Raw genomic sequence first — 15,814 nt, 5'->3', positions numbered from 1 at the left:
GCTTATAAGACCAGCACAGTGGGCTCCTACGGAATCGGCCTAAGGCCGGGGGTGGGATCGCTCCAGGTCCCCGCCAGCAGGGAGGTGCAGGGCCCGGACGACCAGGGACGAGCCTGGAACGAGCCTGATGGCAGCAGCAGGCTCCTTTAAGAGGCCGCGGCTCCAGCGCAGCATCCCCCGTTCAGGGCGTGTCCGTCCCGGGGGGCCCGGGGCGGGGGCCTTGGAAGGAGCGGGAGTTCAAGCCGAGTGAGGACGGGGCTTGGGGTCGGGGGGTGGGGGGAGAAAGCTGGGGCGTGCACCCGGACACCGCACGAGCATCGCCTGTGACAGCGCCCCTGGTCCGGTCGAGGGCAGCGGGGGGAGGAGGGAAGGAGGAGGAGAAGGAGGAGGAGGCGGGAGCAGCATCCGGAGCCGAGCTGCAGCAGCGCCGCCTTTTGTGCTGCGGCCGCGGAGCCCCCGAGGTGAGAGCCGGGCCGAGTTGTGGAGGGTCGGGGGCAGGGATGGGTCTGGGTCCTGGGGTCCGGGTGCCGAGGGAGGGTCGGGAGGTAGATGTGGCGGGGTGCGGGGAGGGTGGCGCGGGGATGCTGAGACCGTGGGGATGGAGGAACTGGGGACCTGGACCCGACGCCTGTGGGGATGGGAAGGAGGGGAACCGAGCGGAGGGACGCCGCGGCCCAGCTTGGAGGCGAAGGGCCTCCAGAGCTGGAAAGGAGTGTGTGGGGTGGGGGTGGGGGCATGATTGGGGGACGGACGTAAAGGACAGGGGGCAAGGGAACATCCTCCTCTCCTCCCACTCACCCTCAGGAGGGGGGAGAGGGAAGGAGGAGGAAGAGTTTGGGCCCCCTCAGGGCAGGAAAGGAAGGACAAGGCCTCATGTGCCCCCACTCCCCTCCCCCCTACACACACACACTTAGCAGGCTGCACCTGAGGATTATAGGCAAGAACACGTGTTCCTGGATGCCCAGGTGATGGTCATCCTCCCCTCCCCCACTCTTATGTGGCTTTCTCCCTCCTCAATCTCTCCATCTCCTCTGGCTCCCCTAACCCATTTCCTCAGCCCAGGCCTTTCATGAAGCTCCTCCCTTTTCCCTACACACTCCTCAAACTCCTTGACTTAAAAATAAGCAGGAATCCTTTCCACAGAGTTAAAACTCCTATAACCATGGCCTTGGCTAAGGGGAGGGAAGAGAAAGTGTCAGAGGCTCTATAGACAGTGGAAGGAAATAGTGGGGTATCCCTTAGAATTGAGGGAAAAGTCCTACCTTTTAGCTCCTTTACCTGCTCCCTCTTGGGAGGAGAGTGGGTCAGCAGCCCTTAATCAGGAAGGGGTGCACACGAGGTCTCTCCCCAACACAGAATCATCTCAAGCCACAGTCAGTGCCTCTCTCTAAACACAATTTCCCTTCCAACTCACAGAATGGACTCCATGGCTGTGGGAGCTCTGATTTTGCAGCCAGAGGGTCATATCTAGGGAAGGCAAGTAAGAGGGATTCAGGAAGGAAAGGGCCTGAGTATGCCCTGCATCTTCCCAAACAGGCACTGAAGTTCCTCTGAGCTTTAGGGCCTGCTCCCTCCTATCTCACACTTAAGGGTGGAAAAAACTTCTGCCCTCTCCAGCCTGCCACCCATCTACTCACTCACTGTGGGGACTGAGGCAATGCTGGGAAGACCAATGGTGTGATACACTAACCCCAGCACATGTGAAAACGAACCACTAAATATCCATCCCCTAATTCAACCCAAGTATGGGCAGGGGAGGCAAGAAGTTTACGTAAGGAAGTGGCTCAGGACTTTCTGGTTGTCCTTACAGCTAAGGATGGCAAAACCCCTCTAAAAACTGCTGTTTCTGGGTCCTTCCCCCTGAGGTGATGTGCTACTCTGGCTTTGTCAGGAAGAGGACCCTAAATTCTAGTACCCACCACCCTGGACTTGCCCAATGGCTTATCACGTGCAGTCCCACCTAGCCCTGCTGGTCTGGGAGAAAGAAGGGATTAGGGAATCAACCCCTTCAGGAGTCCCTGTTGAGGCAGAACAAGGATAGTGTGGAGATGACGCCAGCAGGGGACACGGGGGCTTCACGATGGGCTGGCTACAGACACTAGTCTGTCTGCTTCCTTTGCTCCCAGGAGAACTAGGGGCAGCTGTGTTGGGGAAAGGTGATGAGGCAGCAGGGGCATGCTATTCCAGAGGAGAAGAGGATCCTCCAGGATAGAGCCCTTTTCCTTTGGTTCCTTCTTTCTTCACTCTCCTTTTTATCCCTTGTGTTTATCCAGCTCCCTTTCTACCTATACCATCTCTGCTGCCTCTTGCTTTGCAGAGGGAGACAACGGAAAGAAGGGAAAGGACACACGTTTATAAAAATCAACTACTGCTTGTTAGGCGCTTTCCATGTGCTAATGTTTATAGGGAGCTTCCTGTGTGTCAGGCACCAGGCCAGGAACTTTATTTGGATTATCTCAATACTGCTTATAACAATACTGAGAGGCAGAATGATCATCATTTCTATTTTAGGGATGAGGAAACTGAAACTTAAAGAAGTTAAGTAATCTGTTCAAAATCAAAAAATCAGTATGTGGCAAAAGAGTTTAGGATTTGAACCCAGGTGTATCTGACCTAGAGCCTATGTTATTACCCACATAATATCCTGCATTGCCACTGTGTGAATTATTGACCACTGTCCCCATTTAGAGATGAAGAAACTGAGGTTTGTTAAGAAGTCTCGTACTCCAGGTCACCCAGCTGCTCAAGAGCAGAGACAGGACATCAAGCAAGCCTCTCTGCTTCTCAGGCCATCCACCCTCCTTCCCTAGCTCACTGTCCAAGGCTAGGTGACAGGAATGGATATAGGCACTCTGTAATTTTCATCTCTTCTTTTTCAGTTTAAAATAGATTTTTAAATTTCTTAATAAAAATACCCACAATTCCACCTACTTAGAAATGGTTACACATTGGTTTCTATCCTTCCAGATCTTTTTAAATGCACATCCGGCTCAGGAACGATTTGTTAAAATAACGCTGAAATTCTTCCAGGTGCACCTGAGGTACTAAGTAGCAGGACCCCTGTGACCCATCATACCTTGCTCCTACTCTTGCCTTCCCCTCAAACCTTAACGGGTAGGGCTGTGGGGTGATCCTGGGCCACGATGGCCAGGGGGTGAGGACGGTGTACAGGGAATTAGGCCTTCCCCCTCAGTCCAGAGGAGGTGGGATATAAGGATTTGCAGAGGAAGGACAGGGGCCTCTAGCACACCATTGCCATTGTGACCTGGTTCCCCTGGGACATGAAATCAAGATTTGTCTTGGGGAAGTAGAAGGTTCTGGTCTCCCTTCTGGTCAGACAGAAGAAATGGCCTCTCCAGAATCCACAGAGAAAGACCTGGTGTCCAGCCAACCAGAAAGACAAAGCCGGGAGCCCCGGCACTGTGCTCATGGCATTCCCCACATCATTTTACTTAACACTCACCATCCCATAAGGTAGGGTTGGGAGTCTCGGAGGGATTACGTTTCTTGAACTAATGCACAGCAATATGAGGTTTTAGTTCTGATCTCTTCAAATCCAAAGCTGGTTCTTTCTTCCTAAACAGTACTGCCCCCTCTCTCCCAGCCCCTTCACTGCCCACCCTACTGGAGGAAGAGGCAGTGGCGGCTAGGGGTCTCAGGGCTGGACCTGTGTGAGGCTGGGGGCCTGGAGTTAGGGGTGATCTCCAGTTTTGCCCAGGCTCTCAGGGGAAGGCATTCCCCCTCCTATGAGGGCACAACAGAAAAGCTGTAGTTCTTTCCATCTGAGAACAACCCTGGGGCCAGGACCATGGATCCTGTAAAAAGCAAAACAAAAACAGGCTGCAGCCGAGTGGCTGGGAGCCTTGGCCAGGAGGGGTTAGAGTCCTTTACTCTCTCAGGATCTCAAAGCCTGGATTGGTGGAACTACCATTCCCAAGTCTTGGGTCTCCTTTCTGTGTGAAGACATCCCCTCCACCCCCAGTCAGGAGACAAGGGGAGTCTTCCTTTCCTGAGTGCAAAATAGGGTCCAAGACAGTGGCGAGTGCTCAGTGTGAGAGCCCACGACTTAAACAGATGGCCTGGCCTCTCAACTGAGCCCCCAAGACAGCCAGACAAGCAGCTTGGCATTGAGATTCTGCTGTTAGAACAGGAGGGAGTGAGAAACGATTTAATGGGTTGCTTTGCCACAGGCCTCCAGCATCTCAGGCAGGAGAACCTGGGAGGAGGAATGAAAGGGGTGTGGGGTACTCCCTGCCCGCACTCCACCCCTACAGCCAGCCGCCTGGAGGGAACCACCAGCAACCAGAGAACCTGGTAGCTGAAACTGAATTGGGGCTTCCTGGGGTGTCCAAAGAGCAGCTTCCCCTGGAAGATGCATAGTTTAGGGACCACTCTCACCCCTCACCCAATCTGGAGCCGAGTTCTGCACAGTGACCTTTTGGTAAATATGGTTGACAGAATGACTGACAGATATCCACCCCCTCCTGTCACATCCCTGCCCTTCCCCCATGCTCTGCATAATTGATGGCCAGGGAGACATCCCTCCCCCAGGGTGACCGAATGCCTGGGGCAGGGGTTCCTAGCCATGATATACACCCCGCACCCCACCCCCGCAAAGCCCTGGCGCCAAGGCCCAGGTGGGGGGCAGTGGGACACAGCTGGTAGGTCAGAGATAAAGGACACAGAGAGAGAGTGTGTGTTGGGAGAGCAGAATCTCCAGTTTACTATAATCCCCTGGGGCCTCAGCTCCACCCACCCCCCCACCCCACCCCCAATACACACACACTCCTTCAGGTCAATCTGGAAGAGCTGTCATTAGCCTGAGAACAGGGAGGGGTGGACTGAGCTTGGCTGGGTTCCCTCCCTTTCCTTCGGTCCCATCTCCTATTTCTTCAGCTACTTCCACTACCCGAAAAGACAAACAGGTGAAATGGCTTCTCTCCCTCTCCCCAGCTGCTGGCCCTGGCTACTGGAGGGGCCCCTGGGGAGGCCAGGGGAACTGGAGGGAGGCTTGGCTGCAAGTGTCTCGGAGCGTGTCACCCTCTCTATGCCTAAGGCTCCAGGTTGCCAAACACCAGGTGAAGGCTGAAAAATTCCTTTAAAAAGCCAGGTGTTGTGCCTACTCAGAGCTCAGCTTCTAAATAGGAAATGAATCGGGGAGGGCACAGATGATCTGTTTTTCAATCCCCTTTCAGCTCCTTTTACTCAGTGTCCTCTGCTTTTCAAAATCAGTTTTTCAGTCCATCCTTCTTAGGAGTGTCTCTCCCTGTGCTTCACGCTGTTCGGTCTTTCTCTCAACTAGGTAGGCCCTCCTTCTCTGGCCGTGCCTGTCGCCCTTTCGCGTGTCCAGTCTCCCTGTCTCACCATTTCCTGCTTTCTCTGTGGCATCGCACCCCCAAAGTCAACCCAAGTCCCCTCTCTTCACCACCACCGGCTCTCCCTCCAATGCACGCGGGGACGGGGGTCGACATGGGGAAGAGGGGACGCAGAGGCGGCCGGCCGGTGGGGTCCGAGGTCCCCTCCTGCCAGCCCGCAACCAGCACGTGGGCCAGCCCGGGTCAGGGGCGGGGCCCGGGCGGGGCCCCACCCCCGCGATCGCCGCTCACGTGACTCCGGGCTAATCTTGTCCCGGTGACTTCACGCGCCGCCTCGGGCCCAGTCGTCATGGTTACGCCGCAGCGCCCAGCGCTTCCCCCAACCCTCTGCGTCCCCTCCCCTTCCCCGCCCGGACCCCCTCCTCCTGCTGCCGGGCCCCCGCCCCCAGCCCCAAGCCACGTGACGGCCGGGAAGGAGGTCGGGAAGCGGGAGGGGGCGCTGGGGCCGTAACCCCTTCCTCTCCGCCTCGAACGGCCGTCACTCTGGCTTATAGCAGCCGCAGCGCCCCAGTCCCGCCAGCCCTCCTTGCAGGCCCACCCGGGCGGAGCGCCCTCGTTCTCAGTGGTCCGGAAGGGACGCCTGGCGTGGGGGGCGCAGGCGAAAGCCCGCGGGTCCTCCCACGGACGTTCTCCGGCGAATTGGCACGTTGCTTGGCCTGTCATTTGCCTTACTACGTGCATCTCACCTCTTGAAGCCGCGGTTATCTTGAGGGATATGTTGGGGATTCGGAGGCTGGGATTTCAGCTTTCTGAGCCTCAGTTTTCTCAAGAATATAAAGGGACCAATGATAATACCTCCTTCCCTGGGTGGTTCCGAGGAGTGAGGGAGCTAATGCATGCGTAGTGTACGTCTGGTCCATAGGACGATCCTCTGGGGTGTGTAGGGCAGTGGTTGCACCTTACTGGACACCTTCCTGCTCGCCGGGTGCTGTTCGAAGCCCTGGGATCCCGTGCGACATCGTCACTCTCAGGAGTGCAGGCTCTCGGAGGAGCAGGACGCACGCTCGACCGCACTGTGTCTCCAGGATAATGGGAGCCATGATGGAGGAAGCACAGGGGGCTGTGCCAGCCCAGAAGGGACAGTAACTCAGAGCAGCAGGGACAGGGAAGAAGACTTCCAGGATGAAGTGAGACTTGGAAGACAACAGATGGGGCTTGAGAAGCGCCTTCGAGGCTGAGCACGGAGCTTGAGCCTCTTCCTAGCTAACAGCACCTTGGGCAGGTTATTTAAGACCTCTGCTACCTCTGTCAAATGGGCATGAGGATGCCTAACTTAGAGCTTTTAGGATTAAATAAGCTAATGCACGTATAACAGAGGCTAACATGCATGGGAAGCTTTCCATAAGTGTTAGCCATTCTCATTAGGTACCCTGGCCCAAACGCCTGATGTAGCTTGGTGACAGGCTCTGTCCATTATGGCCTGGGTACCAACAGCAGTGGGAGACGAGGCTGGGGAGGGGCCAAGAGCATGGAGGTGAGGCTGCAGGACCAACTGGGGGCTACTAGAGGGTTTGAAGAAGAGCGGTGCTGGCCAATTTGTGCTTTAGAAAGATCCTTCTAAAGGCTAGGTGGAGAATGGGGTGGGGGGGAGCCTTAGAATAACTTGGAGACCATTTAAGGGGCAGTTGTCCTGGGCCAGGTGACACAGCTAATGAGGCCTGAATTAAGGCAGTAACATGGAACTAGAGAAGAGAGACTAGAAAGGCACTGGGTCAGGGCTTTTCAAATGTGCCAGGCATAATAAGAATCAACTGGGGTGCTTGTTAAACACTCATCCAGGCAAACCCCACCCCCCACACCCCCAATGAAAAGGTCTTTGAGAGGCCTGGAAATCAAGTTACAAGAGCTGAGACAATCAGAGGTGCTTCCCCACCCAGTGAGCCCTTTTTATTGTAGATTCCTGCCACCCCTCTCCAGTCGTGATTCAGAGGCTCCGATGCAGGTGGTTAAGGAGGGACCCTACTATGCTGAATAGTTAGAGAGGACTGCTGGCCTCAAGAATCCCTACACCTCAGGATGATCTGGTAACTGACTAGATGTGGAGGGAAATGGGAGACCAGATGACTTCTGGTGTCAGGCTTCAGACAAGACTGGTATAGGTTGAAGAATTCGCTGTGCCTGAGTGATAGCTAGTTTATCCCTTTGTACATTTGGAGAAATGGAGGCTCAACTACAGCTTGCCTGAGATCACGCAGCCAGCAAGCGACAGAAGCAAAGCTAGGATTCAGATTTTTTTAATGGTTGCTTTATAGATAGAACCCAGCTACGAACTGGGACAAATCTCTATTGTTTGGAAAGCTGGATCTTGGTTTGGGGAGTGGGGGAGAGGGCAATGGAGAAAGAGGCAAGGAGACAGGGCCTTCTCTAACTGAACCCTGGGGGAGGAGTGGGACTGATGGGAGGGCTGAGGGGGATGAAGCAGCAGGCTACAGCTTGTCCTGACAGCTTCTGCATCCTCCTTGGACGGTTCTGCCTTTTTCCCTCTTCTGTGCTGGGCAGATAATGGAGCTGATTGGTTACAGCCGTCACTTACCTCGGAGAGGCCCAGGTGTGTACGTGTGAGCACCCAAGAGGGAGACCCAGATGTGAGCCCTGAATGTGCCTTAGGATAAGACTCTCAGCAGAATCATGTATCAAGTACATGAGTGTGAGGCCCAGGAATGTCACCTGAGAGTGCCTGAGCGGCACTGAGTCCTAGCATTGTCACCTGTGTGTGCTTCAATGTGAGGGAGGCTTAGGAGTGTTACTGTTGTGTGCCTAAGGTTGAGACTCAAAATGTGTATATCCGAAGGACCCTTATACGACACGTGTGTGCACGTGAGCCTCAAGTGAAAGAAATATGTTCTCCAGAGGTGAATTACAGTAATCTTATAGGGAGAAGGGAACTAGTCTATTACCGTACTTGAGTTTGGGACGTACCTTACCAGTATGTACCTGAGCAGGGCTGTTACCTGTATCTACCTGAGAATGGTACTTAGGTATGTTGCCTGTATACCTAAGGAAGACTTGTGTCATTAATAGATGCTTGAGAGGAAGCTTATGTTTCCCAAGATGGATCTCAGGGGGAGCTTGGAGGGGGATAGGTACCTGAGGGTGAGGTTCAAGTGTTACTTCCAGGAGGTTCTTGTGAGCCCAGCTCCCCACCCCATGCCTCTGCCTCCAGGGCGAGCCTCCTGAGCTGGGGCACCTGCGGCTTTGACGGCCCCTCCTCCTTTTTCCCACAGGGCCCACCGCTCACCACTACACCAGGGCCCAGAGGCCATGGCCTGCCTCCATGAGACCCGCACACCCTCCCCTTCCTTTGGGGGTTTCGTGTCCACCCTAAGCGAGGCGTCCATGCGCAAGCTGGACCCAGACACTTCCGACTGCACCCCCGAGAAGGACCTGACGCCTACCCAGTGTGTACTCCGAGATGTAGTGCCGCTCGGGGGGCAGGGCGGGGGCGGGCCCAGCCCCTCCCCAGGTGGAGAGCCGCCCCCTGAGCCTTTTGCCAACAGTGTCCTGCAGCTGCACGAGCAGGATGCTGGGGGCCCAGGGGGAGCCACTGGGTCCCCTGAGAGTCGGGCGTCCAGAGTTCGAGCAGATGAGGTGCGGCTACAGTGCCAGAGCGGCAGCGGCTTCCTGGAAGGCCTCTTCGGCTGCCTGCGCCCTGTCTGGACCATGATTGGGAAGGCCTATTCCACGGAGCACAAGCAGCAGCAGGAAGGTAGGCTGTGTCCTCGAAGAGACCCTCTCCCCGTCTCCCTGAGCCTGAGATCCGTTCGGACAGCCCCACCGAAGTCGCCTGATGATCCTTTTCTCTCCCCAGAGCCCAGCCCCTTATTTGTCCATCAGCCACTGACTCCCCAGTTTTTCTTTTCTTTTTTTTAAAAAAAATTTATTTATTTATTTTGGGCTGCGTTGGGTCTTCGTTGCTGTGCGCGGGCTTTCTCTAGTTGCGGCGAGCGGGCTTCTCGTCGCGGAGCACGGGCTCTAGGCACGCGGGCTTCAGTAGTTGTGGCGCACGGGCCCAGGTGCTCCGTGGCATGTGGGATCTTCCCGGACCAGGGCTCGAACCTGTGTTCCCTGCATTGGCAGGCAGATTCTTAACCACCGTGACACCAGGGAAGTCCCCCCAGTTTCTTTTTAGACCACCCCTTCATTTCCTTCCTGTCCCCTCATCTTCTCAGCCCATTTTAGCTACTTTTCTGCCTTACCCTCCTTGAGTCATTTCAGCCAACCCAATGCTTTTCCCTGAGCCTGACCACCCCAAGGCCCCAGGTGTGGCTCTCTGAGCCTGTGGCACTGTGCCTCCTGTCCACAGACCTTTGGGAGGTCCCCTTTGAGGAAATCCTGGACCTGCAGTGGGTGGGCTCAGGGGCCCAGGGCGCCGTCTTCCTGGGGCGCTTCCATGGGGAGGAGGTGGCTGTGAAGAAGGTACGGGACCTGAAGGAGACTGACATCAAGCACCTGCGAAAACTGAAGCACCCTAACATCATCACCTTCAAGTAAGGTCTGGGGCAGGGGCCGGGGTACTCTTTTGAGGGCAGGGATCTACCGCACCCTTCCTGAAGTGGGTGCCAGAATGGCGTGGGTGGGAATGGGGGTGCCAGGTGTGAACCAAGTGGATGCTGGGCTGGCTGAGCCCTTCATGCCAGTGTGTTTGGCTCCCAGGGGCGTGTGTACCCAGGCTCCCTGCTACTGCATCCTTATGGAGTTCTGCGCTCAGGGCCAGCTGTATGAGGTGCTGCGGGCTGGCCGCCCTGTCACCCCCTCCTTGCTGGTTGACTGGTCCATGGGCATTGCCGGCGGCATGAACTACCTGCACCTGCACAAGATTATCCACCGAGACCTCAAGTCCCCCAAGTGAGTAAGGAAGCAAGCAGGGAGAAGCTACTGTGCACAGTCTCCTGTAGGTGTCCCCACCCAGGTCAGTGTGACCATCTCCCTGCTTTCAGACCCTGTCCTAAAGTCCATGTGGCCATCTCAGAAACCCCTCCCAAGTGACAGTCCTATCTCAAGAGGGCTGTGGTAAGCCCCCTGTTTCTGGGTGTCCCAAATGACTTAAAACAGAAAGGTAGAGTTGCTGCAGCTAGATGAGGTGTGTGGAGGGGCCCGGACCCCAGCTGACTACACTCTTTACCAGCATGCTAATCACGTACGACGATGTGGTGAAGATCTCCGATTTTGGCACTTCCAAGGAGCTGAGTGACAAGAGTACCAAGATGTCCTTTGCAGGGACAGTAGCCTGGATGGCCCCTGAAGTGATCCGCAACGAGCCTGTGTCTGAGAAGGTCGACATCTGGTGAGGGCCAGGCTGAGGACTGAGAATAGCAGGCGGCCAGCATGAGAGCTGGTGGGGTGGGGGGGTTCTTCCAGGGCCTGAGTACAAGTGAGAAGTGAGACAAGCCTGCAGTAACCTGCAAGGCCTCTGGAGGAAGACCCCACCAAGTGACGTACCCTCTTATCCCTAGGTCCTTTGGTGTGGTGCTGTGGGAACTGCTGACTGGTGAGATCCCCTACAAAGACGTAGATTCCTCAGCCATCATCTGGGGTGTGGGAAGCAACAGTCTCCATCTGCCCGTGCCCTCCAGCTGCCCAGACGGCTTCAAAATCCTGCTTCGCCAGTGCTGGTAAGGACCACCTGGCCAAGCTGGGAAGCAAGGGAGGTGGCTGATGGTTAGCCAGCCAGCACCCAGGACCCGAGCATTCAGGCCCAGAATCCTGAACAGGGAAAGTGGGACAGAGCTCCCAAATATGGCTCTCCAAGAAAGACCCCAGGATTCAGAGTGTGTATCAAGGGGACTAGGATAAAGAACTGAGAGAAATTGGGCTGACCAGGGGGTGCACAAACTGTGTGTGACCTTGGGCAAGCAGTGTTCCCTCTGAACCTGTTTCCTTATCTGCAAAATGGAGACAACAATATCTGATATAGAGGGTGGCTATGAAGCGCCTGTGAAGGACCAGCACAGCCAATGAGCATGGTTGGTTAAGGCTCAAGTAGACTGTCTTAGAACGCGGGAGGCCCTGGACCCTTGTTTGGAACCTAGACCATGGAGGAAGGTGGGAGATTTCTAATCTTTGGTTAAGCATTTCCCCAAATGTGTTTCTTTTAATGGAGTTACTCAAAAAGGTTTGTTTTGGCAAACAAGTTGGAAAATAGGATTAAATAGGTTTTCTTATTGCAGGACTTTGATACGCTAACAGATGGCCTGTAACATTTCCTAGATAGTTGACCAGGGAATTTTGTCACAGAATACATTCTAGAGTTGGATTCTCCAGGACATGCTTTGGGAAAGGATGCTCTAGTTCCTTTCTGGACCTCCCTGAAATTCCTTTCTCTCCCACGACTCCATTCCCTCCAGGAACAGCAAACCACGAAATCGTCCATCATTCCGACAGATCCTGCTGCATCTGGACATCGCCTCAGCCGACGTACTCTCCACACCCCAGGAGACTTACTTTAAGTCCCAGGTGTGCTGTGGGGAGGAAAACGAATACCTTAGCTCCCTCTCTTTGCAGGGATAATGGTGTCCTTTGAGGGGAGGCTGGGAAGAAGGGTGGCTGGGGATGGATAGATTAGTTCTTGAAGGACTGAGACCTGGTATTGGTTGATCCTGTGCCCCACTCCTGTCTGCTCCAACACAGTCTGCAGCAGTGCAGGCACCTGCGAAGGCTTTCTACAGGTCTCCTCACCCCTAATTTTCTCTCCACCCCCAGGCAGAGTGGCGTGAAGAGGTAAAGCTGCATTTTGAAAAAATTAAGTCAGAAGGGACCTGTCTGCACCGCCTAGAAGAAGAGCTGGTGATGCGGAGGAGGGAGGAGCTCAGGTGTGTGTTTTGGGAAGGTGATTTCACCAATAGCAGGGCCCTGCAGACCAGTTCCCAGAGACTGGGATAAATTATGGCACCAGGTGAAGCCAGCTCAGCTCGGGGACCCTTCTGCCCATTTCAGACACGCCTTGGACATCAGGGAACACTATGAGCGGAAGCTGGAGAGAGCCAACAACCTGTACATGGAACTTAATGCCCTCATGTTGCAGCTGGAGCTGAAGGAACGGGAGCTACTCAGGTAATCACGCACACCCTCACACACCAAATCCCGTCTTCCTGGAGCTGTGCCTGACTTGGAGATCCTACTGAGCCTTGGTCCCCATTCCTGGTCCCATGCCCAGCTAACGTGTTTTGTCTTTAGGAGGGAGCAAGCTTTAGAGCGGAGGTGCCCAGGTCTGCTGAAGTCACACCCTTCCCGAGGCCTCCTGCACGGGAACACAATGGAGAAGCTCATCAAGAAGAGGAATGTCCCACAGAAGCTGTCACCCCACAGCAAAAGGTAGCACCAGAGTTTACAAGTGCCATCGCTTGTGAATGGCAAGGGGGATGCTGAAGAGGCAGGAGTAGGGCTCAAAGATGCCAGGAAGACGGATACTGAGATGGGAGAGAGGTGCCTTGTACTGCCTGAGGCTATGGAGTACTTTCATGTGATAAATTTGTTAATCTCCAACTTGCACTTTCTCTCTCCCACCAGGCCAGATATCCTCAAGACTGAATCTTTGCTACCCAAGCTAGATGCAGCCCTGAGTGGGGTGGGGCTTCCTGGGTGTGCCAAGGGCCCCCCCTCACCAGGACGGAGTCGCCGTGGCAAGACCCGTCACCGCAAGGCCAGCGCCAAGGGCAGCTGTGGGGACCTGCCCGGGCTTCGTGTTGTGCCACCCCATGAACCTGGGGGACCAGGAAGCCCAGTGGGGCTAGGAGGGGGACCCTCAGCCTGGGAAGCCTGCCCTCCAGCCCTCCGTGGGCTCCACCATGACCTCCTGCTCCGGAAGATGTCTTCATCGTCCCCCGACCTGCTGTCAGCAGCACTGGGAGCCCGGGGCCGGGGGGCTACAGGGGGAGCTGGGGACCCTGGCTCACCACCTGCAGCCCGGGGTGACACCCCGCCAAGTGAGGGCTCGGCACCCGGCTCCACCAGCCCGGATTCTCCAGGGGGAGCCAAAGGGGAGCCACCTCCACCAGTAGGGCCTGGTGACGGTGTAGGGCTGCTAGGAACTGGAAGGGAAGGGACGGCGGGACGGGGAGGAAGCCGGGCTGGGTCCCAGCACTTGACCCCAGCTGCACTGCTGTACAGGGCTGCTGTCACCAGAAGTCAGGTAAAGTATGGAATGGTTCCTGAGCTCTTCCTTTTTCCTTCTTCCCCATGGGGTGCGGTGCAAGTCCTTAATTTACCTCCCATGTTAGGTTCTTGATCTTAAGCCATTCCCAACTTAACCCTTTATAACCATGTTTCCTTATCCTGGGTCCTTGATGACCTCTTCCCCCTTTGACCACAGTCCGCTCATCTCTCCTGCAGAAACGTGGCATCTCATCAGAGGAAGAGGAAGGAGAGGTGGACAGTGAAGGAGAGCTGACCTCAAGCCAGAGGTGAGTGATGGAATCAGGAGGTAATAACATTCTTTGCTTTCTAAACTGCAAGGTGTAGTCAAGCTATAATCCTGGTCTGCCCAACATACAGGTGGTCTCAGGGCCTGAACATGCGCCAGTCGCTATCTACCTTCAGCTCAGAGAATCCATCAGATGGGGAGGAAGGCACAGCTAGTGAGCCTTCCCCCAGTGGCACACCTGAAGTTGGCAGTACGAACACTGATGAGCGGCCAGATGAGCGGTCTGATGACATGTGCTCCCAGGGCTCAGAAATCCCACTGGACCCACCTTCCTCAGAGGTGGTTACTGGCCGGGAACCCAGCTCCTTGCCCATCCCACACCACAACCTACTCAGAGGGGAGCAGGTGAGTCACAACCAACCAGGTATTGGACAGGGAGCAGATGTCCAGTCATTTGAGAGCCGCTGGGGAGACAGATGCAGAGGCCAGAAAGATAGGTACTTAGCCCCTGTGTCACTGTATCTGAAGCTGTTTCCTCCCGTTCTAAAGAGCAAATATCCACATGGTAGAATTTGGGAGGTCTAGAGTACCTAGCGAGGTTGTGTGCACGGTACCTATAAATTGCAGCCAGGGAGGAATCCTGAAACTAGGAGTCTTGTGCCTTGGAGAATGGCCTGAGCAACTGAAATGTGGAGACAGTAAAACCACTAAACCTGCAACTACAAAGACCGCAGTGAAGGATCCTGAAGCAATCTATTTGCCAAGAGATGCTGAGCCACACATCATTGCCTTTCTGCTCTTCTTCACAGGGCCCTCCCAACTCTGAGGACTCAGACTGTGACGGCACTGAATTGGAAAATGCCAACAGTGGTGAAGCCTTGCGGCCCCCAGCCTCCCTCCCTCCATGAAAGCCACTCTTATCCTTGTACATAGAGAAATATTTATATAAGTAATATATATGCGCTACATAATCAACAAAAGACAGGGCTATCCCAGCCTAAGTCTGGCTCAAGGGAGACTGACCCCTGACCAAGTCACCTGATAAACTCTAGGGACACTGGCAGCTGTGGAAATGAAAGACAAGTACTGCCCTAGAGATATGGGTAAGGGCAAACTGGCCCCTTCCTGCTTCACTCCAATACGTTCAGCAAGTGGTGAGGCAACAGAAAAGCCAAACTTGCCTAGTTTCCTCTCTTCTTTCTGCCCAAACCCTGAGGTGCAGGAAAGGGAGCCATTTTGACTGCACTTTTTTGTTTTCCGTTTACTCTGTTTACACACTTTGCACTTGGGAGGAGGGAGGCTAAGGCTGGGTCCTCCCCTCTGAGGTTTCTCAGGTGGCAATGTAATTTCTTTGTCCCTCCATCTCTCTGCCCAAGCGCTGGCTTAGGGACTAGGGGGAGGCCAGGAGATTGTGAAAGCATGTGATGGCTCAGGCTGAAGAACTGGGGTGTTGTTTTAAGTCCCTGCTTTTATCTTGGTGCCTGATTGGGGTGGGGACTGTCATATTGTAACCCCTGTGAAAAAACCTTGAAATATAACCACTCCATGCAGGCAAGCTGTTGAGGGTTTTCTTGGTGACTGAATGGGGTAGCCTGCATGGTTAAGTAGGAGCCTTGGGCTCCAGAGTTATCAGGACTCTGAGTGACTTCCTCCTGTTATGCTTTTCTCACTAACAAACTGAACATCACTTAACAGCCCCAACCTTGTAAAATCTACATAAATGGGAAGAGGTCTGTCTTTATAAAGGATTCTAGTAGGACCCATAAAACACCCATTCTTTTTAAAAACAGGAGACTGCAGTTTTAGTCTGGACAAGAGTATAGGCATTCCCAGCAACATGAATCCCAGTGAGACACACATTCAGCTGCTTCCATGTGTATGCATGTGCATCCTTCCCCACCCACCCAGTGGAAGTGCTTACTTACACTTTGCAGACAAATCTTAGGAAAATATAACCCCCCATCTTTTGGACCAAGGGCACAGCCAGCTTGCTATAGCTAATTAAAGGTCACTCTGCAATGCAGGCTCAAGGGCTACAGAAAAAGATGGGAGTGGTAAAACAGAAGAAAACATCTTCACT

At 54.6% G+C, this 15,814-nt stretch overlaps 1 protein-coding gene across 7 annotated transcripts; it reads left to right on the top strand.

Annotated features, from left to right (window-relative positions):
* Positions 1–4: 4 nt before the first annotated feature.
* MAP3K12 (mitogen-activated protein kinase kinase kinase 12) lies at positions 5–15,289 on the top strand. 7 transcript variants are annotated; one of them, XM_067009398.1, is made up of 16 exons: positions 5–461; positions 7,875–7,923; positions 8,600–8,773; positions 8,873–9,081; positions 9,679–9,862; positions 10,029–10,220; positions 10,501–10,659; positions 10,829–10,987; positions 11,720–11,828; positions 12,075–12,184; positions 12,309–12,425; positions 12,549–12,686; positions 12,882–13,503; positions 13,704–13,774; positions 13,866–14,139; positions 14,544–15,289. In XM_067009398.1, exons 3-16 carry the CDS (start codon positions 8,637–8,639, stop codon positions 14,640–14,642), a joined length of 2,580 nt encoding a protein of 859 aa, XP_066865499.1. In that variant the 5' UTR covers positions 5–461; positions 7,875–7,923; positions 8,600–8,636; the 3' UTR covers positions 14,643–15,289. The 7 variants fall into 7 exon arrangements, with proteins under 7 accessions (XP_066865499.1, XP_066865498.1, XP_058937754.1 ...); XM_067009396.1 differs by adding an exon at positions 7,272–7,399 and having other exon boundaries at positions 436–461; positions 8,600–9,081; XM_067009397.1 differs by lacking the exon at positions 7,875–7,923.
* The last annotated feature ends 525 nt before the right edge of the window (positions 15,290–15,814 follow it).

Source organism: Kogia breviceps, chromosome 12 (assembly GCF_026419965.1).
Source record: "Kogia breviceps isolate mKogBre1 chromosome 12, mKogBre1 haplotype 1, whole genome shotgun sequence".
In the NCBI taxonomy this organism is placed as follows: domain Eukaryota; kingdom Metazoa; phylum Chordata; class Mammalia; order Artiodactyla; family Physeteridae; genus Kogia; species Kogia breviceps.
This window is presented reverse-complemented; position numbering and strand designations above follow the sequence as displayed.

Bases quoted from the DNA above. Each gene is read 5' to 3' on its own strand.
- MAP3K12 (XM_067009394.1), top strand. The intron at 10,660-10,828 runs GTGAGGGCCAGG...TCTTATCCCTAG, and splicing joins TCTGAGAAGGTCGACATCTG to GTCCTTTGGTGTGGTGCTGT. The intron at 12,687-12,881 runs GTAGCACCAGAG...CTCTCCCACCAG, and splicing joins CTGTCACCCCACAGCAAAAG to GCCAGATATCCTCAAGACTG.